The 16,452-nt window shown below is 37.6% G+C and overlaps 1 protein-coding gene across 5 annotated transcripts in view; it reads right to left on the reverse strand.

The window, feature by feature from the left end:
* LOC102201838 (collagen alpha-1(XIX) chain) overlaps window positions 1-10,784 on the reverse strand; it is a 102,369-nt gene extending 91,585 nt beyond the window's left edge. For 4 of the 5 annotated variants that reach the window (XM_013911860.1, XM_013911858.1, XM_005737117.2 and 1 more), the window contains exons 1-6: window positions 10,188-10,295; window positions 7,688-7,809; window positions 6,997-7,071; window positions 6,809-6,908; window positions 1,944-2,067; window positions 1,578-1,853 (exon numbers count right to left, since the gene is read on the reverse strand). In XM_013911860.1, coding sequence (XP_013767314.1) covers window positions 1,578-1,853; window positions 1,944-2,067; window positions 6,809-6,908; window positions 6,997-7,071; window positions 7,688-7,775 — 663 coding nt within the window. In that variant the 5' untranslated portion in view covers window positions 7,776-7,809; window positions 10,188-10,295. Of the gene's footprint in view, window positions 1-1,577; window positions 1,854-1,943; window positions 2,068-6,808; window positions 6,909-6,996; window positions 7,072-7,687; window positions 7,810-10,187; window positions 10,296-10,693 lie in introns of those variants that run through there. The other variant, XM_013911859.1, reaches the window with a different exon arrangement.
* Between the last annotated feature and the right edge of the window lie 5,668 nt (window positions 10,785-16,452).

Below are 16,452 nucleotides of genomic sequence, written 5' to 3' on the forward strand. Positions count from 1 at the left end.
TACTAAAAGCCTGTCCAAGACGTTTTTGCTCCAGTTCTGTTGAGTGAATTTCATGTATTTTATCTGTTTGTTTAATAGCAACCCAACAATCTATAGATGTAGCTTGCTAACCATTCTTGCTAGTGTTAGCTAAAAAAAAAGCCGAAAAACAAGCTTTCAAAAGGGGACATTAAAAGCTTACACTACAGTAGAAGCATCCATCTATTATAGTATGGTGGAAAAGTCATTAGCCACCCCTCATTTTTTCGTTTTCGCTAGGAAAATTGGAAACACGTACAGAGATTCATTAAAAAAATGTGCAAACATACGTGGAAATATAGTTTATAATGCAACATATTATTCAAATGAGCTTGAGAGTCAGTATTTGCTATGACCACCACTATTATTATTTAATCTTCAGCAAAGCCTGAAGTCAAGCTTGCTAGTAATTTGTTGAAGTACTGTTCAGGAATAATTCTCCAGGCTTCGTGAAGGACATACAAAGCTCTTCTTTGGATGTTGGTTGCTTTTTATTATGTTCTCATTCAAGTTCATCCCACATCATCTCATATCATCCCAGTACTTTTCTGTGTTCATGATTCCATCAGTTTTGACAAGATCCCCAACACCACTGGTTGAAACCCTTACAGAGCCTCCACCATATTTTACAAGTGATTGTAGACATTTGCTTTTCTGCAAACCTGCTCCATAAATTTGAACCCCAAAAATTAAAATTTGGATTCATCACTCCATAAGACCTTTTGCCACTTTGTGGCTGTGTATGTAATTTAGCATAGCTAAGCCTTTTCTCCCTGTTCCTCTTCCTTGGCCATTTCTGTTGAGGCTTCAGTGAACCGTAGACGGATCAACAAATGGGCCAGATGCATCTGTCAGATCTTTGTTGCTTTCCCCCCCTATTTCTTAAGGACATGACTTTCAGATCATGTTCATCTGTTGTAAATAGCTGTGCTTTCCAATTGTCCAGTTTTCTGAAATTATCTGGTTCTTTGGGAATCACCTTATTGGTGCAAAAACAATATTTATGCCTGTCAAACTGGACTGTTTGACAGACATTTGAAATGGGGGAAAAAATATATGTTTGGCACCAATCTGCTAGAAACAAAGTGCCTAAAGATATTTTTTAAATCGGTTATTTCCCAAATTATCTATTATGTGTAGACACAAGACTGATTTATGATTTAAGTGTCTTGACAAATAAATAAAATAATCCCCTGAAGTTACAAGGAGTGGACTGAAAATGAATGAAAAAGTATCCAATGTCCAAAGAAAAACTCTGAAAGACCTTCAGAAAGACTGAAGAGCAACTGCTCGAGCCTGTCTCACTGGGAACAAAATATAAAGAAATGAGGAGTGGCCCAAGAGTTTTGCACAGCACTGTATGTGTTGAGTATGTCATGAACATGTGTAAAACTGAAGACTTAAACTGATTAAGATGCACCTGACACATGTTTTGAATGTTGTTTGAAAGCAGTAGGGGTGCTTTCATATTGGATAAGTGAACATATTGAATAACAAACTGCTAAATTTGCAGTTGAGAAAAAAAAAAGTGCTCCACACATGTTTATCATGGGACATACATCTACAGGCCGTCCATCCTCTATTCGTGTTGTGATCAGTGTGCGCCCACTGGGGTCGATGCTGGCCCTCTCATCAGTCGCTCTTCTTTCTATTAGCTTGCAGTCCATGTAAATGGAGACGGCGTTGGTCTGTACAGAAATGCTCAGCTTGTGCCACTGGCGATCAAACAGGGCATGGAGGTCACGGCTTTTAAAAGTGTAGCGGAGAGTGTTCCTCAGCAGGCTCTGGAAAGAAAACTCCACCACCTTCTTGTCGCCGTCAACCACAACATTGACCTGAGATGTAAAGAAGAGGACTGTCACCGCACCATATCTGTGTACATACTCAAACTATTACACACAATTAAAATATATATTGGCACTAACCTGACTGCCTCCTGACTGATCAAATATCTGCCAAAGATACCACCGATCTTTTTTTGTAGTTCTTCTTACCCGCCAGATGGAGACAAGGGAGTACTCACTTGGAAGCCCATTTGGAAATATCAGTCTAAAAAGAACATCAGGAACAGTTACATTCCAGCAGAGCACCAATATTAAATTTAACTTTGAAATAATTTTTAAAAATTGAATAACAGTGTCCGGTTTAATTTTTCAGTGCAGAATGTAAGGCACTTTAAAGCTTTCAGGGACTGAATAATGAACCAGCCAATCAGCTTCAGTGATCAATATAATTTCAGTATCCTCTTGCTGCAGAGACATCCACATAAATAAACCTGACAAACTTAATTCCATTTAGCTTGATGTATTTTATACAGGCTTCCCTGTCACTCAGATGGATGAAAGCATATAGACATTGATCCAAAGTCACAGAAGTCAATCTTTTACCTCGCTGACATACGACGCACACGCACAGTTACAGAGGGTTTATGTCTATGACCTCAGCCACTCTGTAAAGTCAAATAACACACCTTTCCTTTCCTCCAGCAGAAGAAAAATACACAGAAAAAAACTGGAATATATAAGAAAAACAATATCATATTTCAAATCATACCCACTCCCAAATGATTTACATCTTATTCACTAACTCATTGCTCAGCCCACACCCTCACTCTCTTTCACTATTTTATACGTTGTGCTAAAAAAAAACAAAAACAAAAAACATTATATCCTTCAAAATACTATAACCTATAACCCAACTCCACACTCAAATTAACAGCCAAAAGTGGAAGAGCATAAACATAATAAATCAAGATCAGCAAAAATAATAATAATGCAATGATAAGGTCATTGAGAAGGCAGAGCACAGCCTGGGGGAGGAAGCGAGAGAGAGTGTTTCCTCAGACAGGTTGGAAATTAGTTTTCACTCCAATATATCATCTCCTATTCTCTCAGAGCTTCCTACCCTCTTCTATTGTGTCCCTTGAATTCTTTGCGATTTTTTTGGTGTGCACAGTACATGACTAAAATGATAAATGCGCCAAGTTAAAGCTCCTGAAAAATCAAATGCTTCCGTGAGGGGCCGAGGACTGGGAAGGTCATTTGTTGCCTAAGGGCTAAAGGATTATTTCAGCAGCAATTCAATATCAAAAGTGACGTGGCAATTTATAAAAGTGAGATTCTGAAAATAAATGCAGTGCAGAACATTTTAAGGCTGCACATACAGTACCTATTTGTACTAAATGGATTACACATCATTATTAAGGAGCAAGAAACATCATAAAATATAAGAGAATTCTTATTTGTACCACACTTTACACCCTTTTTCACAAAGTTCTTTCACTGGGCTGGCACAGTTCTCTCTGAGAGGCTAGAGAGTTAAAGGTCATGACATTGTGTTGACTGCTATGGCTAAGTGGCTAAACCTGGAGTTCAGGGTTGGTTACCTTGACCACAGTTTAATTATTTGGTAAAATGCTACTCAGCATGATTTAGTAGGTGATAATGAGTGAATTTAAAAAAAAAAAAAAGAAAGAAAATTTCCATTTATTTCTCCTGGTTCACAGCCAAAACAGCTTTTTATAATCTCTGTATGTGATTACGCCAACCCTGACCTCATGTTGACTGCCCCGGTGGTTAAGTGACCAAATGTGGAGCTCTGTGTTACTTGTTTTGACACTGCTTGTCTGATTCTTTGGGAAAGTGCTACTCTGCATGACTTAGAAGGATTTGCATTCAATTTCCCTAGTACACATGCAAAACACTTCCACAACATACTGTAAGTGATCCTGCCAGCATTTTCTTTTACAAGTCCCATTTGAATAAAAATAATTTGTATTGGGAAATACACTTTGGAACAAAAAGAAATGCATTCCAGATCGCATTCATTAGTAAATCTTCGTTTCAATGCAAACCTTATAATGACTGTTTACTATAGGCTTGTATTTTACAGTGTGAAGAAGTAGGGTCTGGGTTTCAAGCCAAAGCAATGGAATGTCCATAGCAGTAAGGGAGAGCAGAGGAAAAACACCTCAGAGCATTACAATAGTTTTGTGTGTGCACAACCATAATAAGAGAAGCACACAAGATCACGCAGAGTAACACCCTGACACAAGAATTACACTCAGAGCTAATTCCATTTTTATAAGGAGTGATCATGTGCTTTCTGGAAACTGTCACCACTCTTGGAACGTGCTTTTGACTGTCTGCGTTGCTTGGCTGACACAATGGTTTGACAGAATTATCACAGCAACACCACTTTTCTGGCAGGCAATCTTATGGAAGAGACTTAAGTCTCCTGCCTTGTAATAAATCCTATCCAAGAAGAGTCTTTAAACTGAGCTAGAGGAATCAGATTGCTACAGCTGAAACAATCAAATCTCAAATGCAAGCCTAGTTGGCTCGCGTCCTTATCACTGACATTCAATCTCTGCGCAGTTCAAAGTTGACTTTACCGTGTCAGTTTTTACCCTAGATCCATCATTCAAGCGCCAAATGGCTATTACTTCTTTTTCCCAACGTGAGCCCACCTTATGTGTTTACGTTCGGTAGAAGAGTTTTTTTACTGGCATGGATTTGATCTAGAATATAGACATTTTACTTTGTACAGCTGAGGTGCACGAAGGTAGCTAGGTTTTGTAAGACGAGCTCATCCTCATTCCTATGGTGTCAAAGCCACTGGCGTCCCAGAAGTATCCTTTGGCGTTTTTGGTGTTGTGGCAATAGTGAAGCAGCTTCTCGTCCAAATCCTAACATATGGACACTTGGTCAGAAGTTTAATACACTGGCTGTGCTTAAAGCACAATTTACATGTAGGGCAAAGGTACTAAACGGGAGTAATTACTAATTACATGGTTTTGATAGCTCTGCATAACCAAACAGCAAGTTAATGTGAAAGCAAAGAGGGCACTCTGCAACTTCCCTATTGGCAACCCAGGTAGAATGTAAACTAGTAAACTAGTAGACCACAGTAAGCCTGTATGATGAATAAGCTGCCACAACAGTTACAAATTGCTAAAACTGTCGGTTGCTAAACAAATCTCAGCATAAGCTACATTATAAGATTTTGCAGTCACATTAAAAAGAAGTGCTGATTAAATTCCTGTTTTGCTTGATTTGCATTGTTAACAAAAACACCCCAAAAAAGCTACAGTACCTGCTCGAAAGCAGAACTTGGTTCCGATTTGAGCACAAAAATGGAGTCTATTGCAAATTCTACTGAAGCTTGAAGAGCTTGAGTTGCTAAACTATGTACAACAATATGTAAGACAGACAGTTGAGAACCATTTAAACATATTTAAAATGTAGTCCATAGACCAACATGCATTTCAGATGTGAGACACAAGTTAGTATATGATCCAAAGAGAGCCAGAGCAGACATAAATAAGCTATAAATATGCTGGGAGCAACTGCAACACTCTGCTTTAATACTCTATGGATGAATATGTGTTGCTTTTTGCCGGGCAAATGTGCTCCCTCACACAAATGTTCCACGAGCGTGTCAGCAGTGATCTATGAACCGTAATGTGTATTGTGCCAAGGAGTGGGCAGAACATCAGCCATATCTACGCATCTATTGCTGCATATGCTGCGAGAGGAGTGAGCAATGTTTTACTGGCTGTGGCAGGGGCACTGGGGCCTCCTGCTTCGTGCAATTGCCCTCGCTTTCCCTCCTCAGCTGACATGCAGTATCACCTGTCAAAGTACTTAGATAATTGGATATGAGAGGGATCGCAGTCCTGCCACTATAACCAATGACACTGTCAGCAGCGTCACCGAGAGGCAGCATCTTCTTGCACTATGGGCCCAGACTGAGTGAAGGGCTGAAGTGAATGTATTTTCAGCTGGTTGACTGAACAGGGAAGCAGATCACAAATCACCTGGCTCAAAGATTTTTTTTCACCCAGCCAAGGAGGGAGAGGGGGAGAGAGAGGGAGGCAGTAAATGTTTACAGTTGCATATAAAAATACTAAAAATATCCTGCCCTCCTGGAAGAATGACAAAGTGTTCTCTTTCACTGTTACAACCCGAGGACACAAAACAATGAATATCTCAGGATTCATTTTTAAAACCTCAGTATAAGTTATGCAAACCATCGCGCTTTCACTTATGTCCCAGGTCTCATGTGATACAAATGTAAAAAGGGCAATAGGCTTTTATAAATTCTATAAAATATGATGCTACTATACACGTCACATCAGCAGCAGCAAGGTGACGCCACATCATGACCCTGCCAGATGACTGGGGAATAAAGGTCTTCAGTAAGTGAATGTGTCATTTACATAGTCATTTTAATATTCCTGTCTTATTATACAAGCTTGGGACTTTTTTCCCATTCCTTTATGTCCCAGTTTTTGCCCTTATGAGATTTCAAGAATAAAATGCAATATATATTAATTCTGTTCAAATTATTCCCCATCTACCAGCTCACCTCACTGCTTGCCCTTATTAGCCAAGGCAAATAGAACTATTGCTCTGAGCAGGGTGTATCTGGGTTGCATCAGTTCAAGCCTTCTGTGAAATTCAGTTATGGCTACACTGTTTATTTTTATTTAGATTTTCTTCAGCCAAATCCAAGAAAGCGAGCTCAAATTCTCATTATAGCCACCACAATAAAGACACACATTAGCAGTAAAATATCATAAGGTCCTGCAATATTTGAGTTATAAGAAATAAGCACATGAAGGAGCCAGAGAGCAATAGCCTGCAGCTCAATACTGATCATAGCCTTGGACACACATTTTTATAGCATGGTTGTATTGTGAGGTTTTCTCCCAGTGAACAATGCGAACATAAATAATGAAGAATGTACACACACATGCACCCCTAGCACAGATGTGAATGCTACCTACTTTGTTGGCTTAATAAGTGGACTGCTTCCTAATCGAAATGATGGCAGGTCTTCTGCGATTGTTCCCTTTCGGAGAAGAAACATTTCTGTGAGATCAAATCCTGCGGGACAGGATTACAATGCGTTACTAGATTTGAACAAGCCGACGTCTACATCCCCACAAAGCCACCGTGTTCATTCGGTACCTACCTGTGATTTCCAGGGGACGATCTAAAACATCAGAAAACCTGCGTTCCTCTACGCTCAGAGGGGGGCATGAGCCATCTAGGGGAAAGCAACCGAGAAATTGTTTGTGTTGGGTGCAGATGTTCATTTATATTTTGAAGCACTTTTGACTAGGATTACAGAAAAGACAGTGAATCCATCACGAAATAATTTCCACTGTGCATTTCTTGTAATTTTTTTAAGGCAAAAACTTCCTAAGGAGAAAAAACACATCAGACCAGAAAAATCAGTTAAAAGTTGTTGTTTTGTTTCTGTTAATCTTTAAAAGTTTTGCTAGAACATTAAAAAAAAATGAAGAAACGAGAGTGTCGGATCCAATTTAGAGACGTGGCTACATCAACTTCACAAAAAATGAAATGGAGATCAGCTTTATGCATTTTGATTGTTGTGTAACATATTTATCAATCAAAAGTTTGGATTCAAGTAAAGTCATTGCAAACAAAAACCGATGAAGATGGATTTGGACACAGACAAATGTCTATTATTATAATAGAGTCTAAATATTTCTGTCTACATCTTCTTCAAATTGACATTAATAAAAGATCAGAGTCCAGAGCTAGTAGTTTATTCGTAAAATATCACCATCAATAATCTTATTTTGTTAAAAGGAATATGCTGTTAGGAGCAAAACGTTGCAGACAACAAACCCATGTACCTGATTGTTCGCTCACTGCCATCCCCAAAGCGCAAGGAATGGAATTTAAAGTCCAAAGGAGAGCAGTCCACCTTAACAAGCAAATCATGGCTCTGGCTCTAGAAAGCAGTCCACCTGAAAACCTGGATGGAAACAACATGGCTTTAATTTCAGCTTCAGTTTAGTTAAGTTAAACAATGGATAAACACGCTGTATTACAGAGAATAGCCCAAGAAAACAATGAGCCCATTTTATTATAAGGATGCTATTATGTTGGGCAACAGTATCTTTTAATTTATTTGGATTCATTTAGCAATCTAGTGTAGAAAGTTGTTTACATTCAAGTGAGGAAGAAATAATATACACACATCTGTCACATTCTAATCACTTCTTTTCATTATTAGAAACATGACTCCATTATATTATATGCAAGTTGTATTATTGCAGAATTGAATTCAGCACTAACATGTGCCTGATTTTCCTGCTTTACCTAACTCGCTTGTGCATTCAAATGTCCCTAAAGCCTTACTTTGGATTTATTTCCGTCACCATGGTGAAGCTGGCGAGTTGTTCGTTGTTCGTTGTTTTGTTCTAATTAAGGTTTTCATACAGTGATGAATTCAGATGTTTATACCACAGCAGTGTTTACACTTAGCTATGTTTCTCTTTAAGTTCTGCTTATCCAGCGAGCCAAGCTTCTCCATTTACAGCTTGTAATCCATTCAGTCTGTTCATCTGCTCTCCTCTTTTTTAATCAATATTCCAAATTATATTTACAGTATGTGTGACAGTAATTGTACGATGGGTTTTATATGGGATTGGCTTCTTGATCATATTGCCACAGCCTTGATCTTTTATTTATGTAGTACTCAATCAACACTATGTTCTTCAAGGATATCACATGTGAGTATCAAACCTGGAAACCTCCAGTTACAACAAAGTCCCCTGAACCATTTCACTATGCTGCCAAACAAAATCTTCTGGATTACTCTCGTGCCATTGCAGAGGTGCCACACATTTTTTGGGTAGTCGCACTGGATGGTGAGTGTTTGCTCCAAAGTACAGTCGGTAAAGCACCCTCAACTTTAGTGGGCTTTTCAGACTAACACTTTTAGAAACGACTAGATTGCTCTGCCTGAAAAACTGGGGCGCTGCCAAAATAATGTTGACAGATGAACTCAGAAGGTAAAAGAATTTCGCATGGCTTTTTCAACGACTTTCAAGGACTTCAAGTTGTACAGGTTAAAAAGAATCTGAATGCACTTGAGGTACTGTGCATGATAAAATCTCATGTTTTATTGTGCTATATTAAAATTATGCATTAAAAGTATGAAGTGACCTCCTAATGAATAAGCAGTTTGGAGGATTTTAAATTTGTGGCAGCGTAGTTGCAAAGACTTTATCTATTTCCACCATGGATGACAACTCTGAAGACATTCCTAAAAAAGATCTCAAAAGGCCCTAATACAGCTGCAGCAAATTAAGGTAATTCCAATATCTATCTTACAAAAAAGGCAATAGAAAGGAGTGTCATACATTTATATATACATACATAATTCCCATCCACCCTTCAAGCCTTCCCCCACTTGATCATAAAGTTTTACATGCAGGCCTACAGTATCATGGCGCTCGGTAATGAAGTGGCCATGCCACTTCCTACAGCCAGTCTATGCAAGCGTCACAGGCAGTACAGAGGTATCACATTCCGTGTCTGCGTGGAGGAGTAATATTATTCTGGTCATTTCTGCAAATGCATGCAACAGACGCGGCTCTGCAGGCGGACCCTGCTGTCGCAGTTACTCCACACCTTTACAACTCGCAGTCATATTATCGAGGTCTGTGCGCGAGTTAAGCTGCAACTTTAAACCCACACGCTCCCCCCGGTGCAGCAGCATGGTACACAGCTGCTCTATATCCGCATCAACTAAACGGACACAGGGGCAGTTTAAGGTAGTTACACGGAGGCTATGAGCCCGTATGCATCACAGGCACCAGGCAAAACCGTGCGCACTTAAGTTGTTCGATCCATCAGTCATTCAGCCACTTTCGCTCAGAGGCAATAACTCAGTGCAACTATGCAATATTCAAAGAAGCGTGTTTCTATGCGCGACCGCTGATTGGCTGTGGGCTTTTGAGCATTTTTTTTAATAAGTATGAAACGTAGCACTTGATATTCGTTCAGTGTTTAGAATATTACGTAATTTGCGGTTAACAAATAGGCAAATGTGGTGCGTGTTTACTACTGCAGAGCTGCAAGAAAATCAGAAATAAGCCGTTTCTAAGGCATGGGTCCCAGCACAAGTTACACGGATGAAGCCGGGAGTTTAAGTAGGGAAACAAATAAATAAAATAAAAAAACAAAAACACACTTTCATGAGAAAACAAGCAAAATATGCTCGCTAAAAGGGGGTTTTCAATAAATTCACAAGCTGATTTCTACATTAAGCCGTTTTTTTCTTCTTCTTTTTTAAAATTTTCGTTTACTGTGAAATTAATTTGATCCATAAGTACAAGTACTTACAGTATCTGACAAAGTTTCCTCTAAGGCGAAAACAGAGAAAAAAACCGCGACAAAAGCATAGTCCATGTGTGGATACGACCAGTCCGATTCCGGATTCCAAGACTTGGAAATAAAAGTCACAGTGGGATCGCCAGCCCGATCGCTGTCCTTATTAGTTGCACCGAGTGGCCCTCCCACTCTGTCATTATTACTGAAATGTTCACTGACAGAGAGTTCAGCAAACAAGACTAGCACACAGTCAAACAGCTTTGATATTCAGTAAAATAAATGCCCGATTGCAGTTCAAACAAACTGTTATTAAAAGAGCCAGGTGCGGGTATTGCATGGCGTTTGATGTATTATGATTTCATCAAAAATCCCCAATAAAGACCCTAAGCATGTGGCTTTACTTGATAATAAGGTACTTTTATATTAGCAGTAATTAGAATTATCCAAGCCAAGCTTAAAAGTAAATATGTGCAGAATACAAAACGTGTCAACGCGTATTCATGCTGATCCATGCTTACCTGGCTATTCATCACTTTATAAAAAAGACGTTATGCTTTATTATAAAGCGGAATGATGAGCAGGTTTAATAAAGGCAGCTTTCAGGGGCAGTCCCTGTGCTACAGCAACAAACTCAATCCACATACTATTTTAGTTAGAAGAACCAAATGCCATGTTGCAATACTATACTGCTATATGGTAGCCAACAACTTATGTTTCAAATGCAGGTTTGACAGGCTTGTGAGCGTAGACTTTATCCAAACCTAGTGAGGGTTTGCTAATGTTTACCACTGTCCGAACTGAGTTTCGTCACATCCATATTATTGTAATCTCTTTAACAAAAAGAGCTGTCTTTGTTAAAAGTGTTGGTTGAATTAAAACTACTTAGCATCCTAAAGTTTTGTTTAAAGAAAAAGGTCAAGGCACCTGCTCAGTACAAACAGGTGTTCAAGATCCACACATGTAATTGTTTAGACAGATGATTTTCGTGCACCCTCCCCTTCACCACAGGGCCACACACTCCGAGATACACATTCAAGCATTGTGCTAAAAAGAAACCGAGACAAGGGCTTGAAAGAAATTCAAATTCAAATGAAACAGATGGCCAAATTTCTTTGTTTTAGCACAAACATTTCTTTAGAGCTCCTGTAGTTCTTTTAATTTTGAATCGCTATAAGAACTTTTCTCATCTCATGCTTAAAAGTGTGACTTGGTGTGTTAGCACTGGAGTCACAAGAATCCAAATGTTGGAAAATTGTTTTGTGATGTTAACCCCCCTCCTCCGTCCTTTTTTTTAATGAACTGATTTATTTTTCAGCAGAAACAGGCTCTGTACCACCTCCAGTATATGTGTGTGTGTGTGTGATTTGGGTAAACTTACTCTTAAAGTAAAACCAATAAATAACGAAATAATGAAAATGACAAGGAGCCTTAATGGTCCTTCAGGATACACTGTATTTATCAGAAATACACTATTAAAAGAGTTTGCATCAGTCAATTTGAATGTAAGCTCTTTGTTTGTGTTATTGTATTATTTATAACAATAATTTGGTCTTACTCGGGAAAAATGGTTGTTGCTGTGGTAACCTAAAGGTGTTACTACTGGCAAAGCATATATACATTCAGCTATTGCAAAATTATTTATTTATTTATTTTTGGACTGCACCAGTTGCAAATAAGATTGCTTAAGTTTATGTATTGGTAGAGCTGAGAAATACAATCCACTGAGTCCTACATCTATTAGAATAAGGAAATAATACAGTTTACAGTTAAATAATTATGTGCAAATACATAAAATGTAACCTTAAATATATAGAATTAATTCACTGTTAATTACTCAGGTAATGTCTGGATTGCATACCTAATTACTGGCCAGATTAGAGATCACAAATGAGGTCGAGAACTTTTAATAAAAGTCCAGCATATTCTGTTCCACAATCTTTGCTTGCAAAGTAATCCTCTCGCAGTGCTGTGAAAAGCCAAGCTGTTGCTGGGTTGCTGCTCTGTGGGCAAAGACAGATTGTGTGTGGTGTATGAGGTTGGGATTTTTCTTTTGCTATCCTAAAATCCTCAGTAAATCATAAGCTGTCAAAACTTTTCAGAAGCATTTCTTTGGGAGCTCCAATGAAATCTGCTCACGGTATTGTCTGCAGATTATCCAGAGTAATCAGGACATTATTTCAAAAAGACACATTGCTGCTGATGTTGTTTTGTCTGTGAGCAGTCCATTTTAAATTCTTGTCACCTTTCCTCTAAAGCATTTCTGAGGCAAACACAGAATTCTCAACAGGTTCCCGGAGATATATACATATATATATATATATATGTATATATATATTTTTTTTTTTTTCTCCATTAAAAATTGAAAACCTGAGGTTTTGCTGTAAACGGACACCTGGTCATCACTTTGGTCATCACGTTGACATTTATTCCCATTTAATATATCTTCTGTATAATTTTTAAAGAATAAAATGCATGCAACATGAACTGAGATACATGAAAATAAGTTATCAGTTCTTAAGCAGAAGTCACTGTCATTTAAAACTTGGAATACAAAAGCATTGGGGGGTTTTTTTTAAATCACAAGAGAATATCCCTCTAGATCTTTTTATAGTTATGGGGACTTGCCCTATGAAATATTTTTTCCTGGCATTTCAGCTTTAATAGACAGTCAGGAGAGTCAGATAACAAAGGAAAATCGGGGTGGCAAGCGACAGATGCTCATGCTGATTCTGGCCCCAAGATATTAGGTTTACATGTTCAGTGCCCTTAAAAATAATAATAATAAAAAAGATTCAAAGTCATTTGAGAGAAAGCGCCCTTTTAGAGATTTTTAACTCCTGTGATTTCCAGAGACTCAATCACACTACATGACCTAATCTACTGTTTTACTTGCAAGAGATGGTGTGGGTGGTTTATGAAGATGACAGCTGAAAGCCATTTCTGCCTCATAAAAATGATTAATGTGTTATCATAAAAATGCAACAACAACAAAATGATAAACTAAAATTGTCTTTTGTTTCAGTTACAGTGATTGTTCACATCAGATGAGAAACGTTATCAATTGTAGCCTAGCAAATTCTTAAATTTTCACCTAATGATTGTAAAAACTTTCACAGAACTTCAGTTAAAATTAACAGAAAATAGGAACTACTAAAATTTGCACAACTGTATATTGCCTACATATACTAATCTACACAGCTTTAAGCATCATAAAATTGGGCAATTATACATGATGTACCTTATACTAAGATAGACTAGCTAACTAAAGTAACAGGTGAAAACTCTCGAGTCTCTAGCTTAACCTTCACCCTTTCATCCTCTTTTTAGCTTTGAAAAAGCTTCTTTTGTCAAATCCCTCCAAGTTTTAACTTAGAGAATTAGCGAGCTACCGTTGGTTGCTAACAATGACAAGCTGTGTAAACAGTGCGCCCATGCCCAGCGGTCAAACATGCTGCTTGAATATATCCTCTTATGTTCCAAGAATAAGGACTGAGCTGGCATAATTTTACCTTTTAATATTATCTAAACTGAAAAACATGCTCTCAAATTGTTAGCAAGACTTACACTGGCTAGCTTACAGTTAGCTATAGAACTTAGATCATTAGCATTTCTTTCCTTTATTTTTTGTTAAGTAGTTAGCTTATTACTTGTTAAATTATTTCAAAAGATTGCTGGTGAGGCAAAGAAATTTTTCTTAAGAATAGGAATTATATTTTTCTCAAATTCATTTAATTGTACAGACTATACACTAGACAAAGTGCAGGTAAATGATCAGGTTTCAAGGTGCTTTTACTACTAAAACATGCTTCAATACTTTTAACAAATCCGGTCACCATAACGTCTATATGTGCTAATTAAATTAAGGAATACATCTATCTTGTGGTAAGCTTAATATTAGTATGGTTAATAAGGACATTATTTTTTTCTTAATTTAGGTAGTGTTTCATTACTCATTTGATGGTGAAAAAAATGGGGGGTTATTAATGACAGAGCAATAATCTTACCAATTCCTCCTTTACATACATATTTACGTGTAAATGCAGTTTGTAAATAAAACAACACAACACTTTACTTCTTGTAATCTTTTTCTGATTTGCCCTAATACAATATAAATGCACTGAATTTCAAAATAATCTTACAGTACTCTCCTCTTTGTGCGTACGTGTTTCTGCCTGTGTCTGTTTTTCATAGATATGCACATGCATAACCTCGGCAAATACTACTGTTTTGTCAAGCACCTGTTTGCTTTGAATATAATACTAATCGCTGCTCTGAACCTTCATTCATTTCACTCTTGTTAAAGTGGTTTAGGCGCAAAACACCTGCCTGTTTTACAAGATGATTAACTAAATTGACATATGGCAAAGCACCAGACAAAAACATCATATTGTGTGTCACTAATCTGTATGCAGACATAACCACTGATGTGTACCTTTCATGTGCACATAAAAATCACAGAAGCTATTAAGGAGTGTGTTTATCATTTCTGAGAGCTCACCTGGGCATGAAAGCTTCCAGTATGCAGACAAAAAAGAAAATGAATAAAAAGATACAATAATGTGTCAGTTTTGCCTAGAGCTATAGATCTGCGGGGTATTTTTGTAATATGATCATATAATTGGCTTGCGTATTGAAAGCAGTGAAAGAAAATCAGTTGGTTGCCAACTGACTGTCTGCTGTCTGAAGTTGGGCTTTAATGTGGTGCATACAACCAGTAGGCATCAGAATTTTAAATTAACTACTCCTATGTTATTATTACACCAATGGCATTGCATTTGACAAAAAACATTAAACACTGGAAAATATTACAGTGTGTTGCACCTACTTTGTTTGTATATGCAACATTCTGCTTTGCAATTGTGCACTTTTTTAAAATATGTCTGTATTGGGAATTTTCTACAGCCACTGAGTCACTTTACATAAATTTGCTTGTGAGGGCCAACTTTATAATATGCAAATGATACACACCCTCTGTCTAGGCTAGGTAAGGTAAAGACAAGAAACACTCAGCATTGTAAAACTATACACGCACGTGCATTCTGGGACCCCTTAGTACCAGCTGAGGATCATTTAAATGCTACCAGAGCTGCTGACTATGTCTATCCCTTTATGACCACAGTACCTATCTTCTGTTGTCTGCTTCCAGAAGGATAATGAACCATGTCACAAAACTCAAAACATCTCGAACTGTTTTTTTGAACCTGACATTGAGTTCACTGTACTCAAATGGATTTCACAGTCAGCAGGTCTCAATCCAACAGAGCACCTTTGAGAATAAAGAGAAGAAAAAGACCTTGTTCATCTATTATTACATAAACTTGAAGAGATTTCCCATTTTAAATTGACTCTTTCATTATAAATAATTTAAGATTTTTAATGGAATATCTATATTGGCATACAATGGCCAATATCCTGTGTGCTAGTGACACACTGTGTACCTAATGCAAGTGCGTCATAGTAAGAGACTGATCGATAACAACGATAATAACAATGTGATTAGTCAAATGAATACATATATTTGTATACATGTATATATACATATATACAAGTTTGAGAAGATATTTTTTAGCACAGCTTTGCAATTTTCTTGCAAAAAGACAAGAAAATACAGCACTGACTAGCAGAATGACTTTAGGAAGTTAGGTGAAGGAATACAAAGAGCCAGAACACCTGCACCTACACCTGCAAAGAAGAAGGCGGTGCTTGATGAATGGAACAAATGCAGTACTTTGATCCGGGAGAGTAGATGTAATGTGTGGTTTTTTTTCAGTGTTTAATAAGATTTAGGCAACAAACCTATATGTGGTCAGGTTAAGAGGTCAGGAAATAACGTGTTTTAACTTTGCCAGAAGATTTCAGAACAGCTGCCTTTAGTTATTCTCCAAATGTTTCCCTCAAGCTGTAAACCTATGACCTCACAACAGCATGGCTGGTCTATAGCGATGAGAGTGATGAAGCGACACTGATAACAATTTAGCAAAATAACCAACAAAGCTATAAGACCATGAGCTCCACCTGTTTTCTGACACAATAAGGAGGAGACTTCAAAGTTTACAGGGAAACAAAGACTATTTTGGCAGTACTCCTTGTGTTCTTCAGATGAATAATAAATGTCAGAATCAGAAGAAAGTGGATGATGGGTGAATGTGATGCTATAATTTAACTGAAGCTGAAGAAAAAAGGGGAAAGGAAACAGCTACTGTTATAAAATCAAAATACACATTAAAAAGAAAAGTCTACTTAACTGACAGAAGTATGAAAAATGGCTTTCCTTTTT

Source organism: Pundamilia nyererei, unplaced genomic scaffold, assembly GCF_000239375.1.
Source record: "Pundamilia nyererei isolate P.nyererei 1_Seehausen unplaced genomic scaffold, PunNye1.0 scaffold00073, whole genome shotgun sequence".
Lineage (NCBI taxonomy): Eukaryota > Metazoa > Chordata > Actinopteri > Cichliformes > Cichlidae > Pundamilia > Pundamilia nyererei.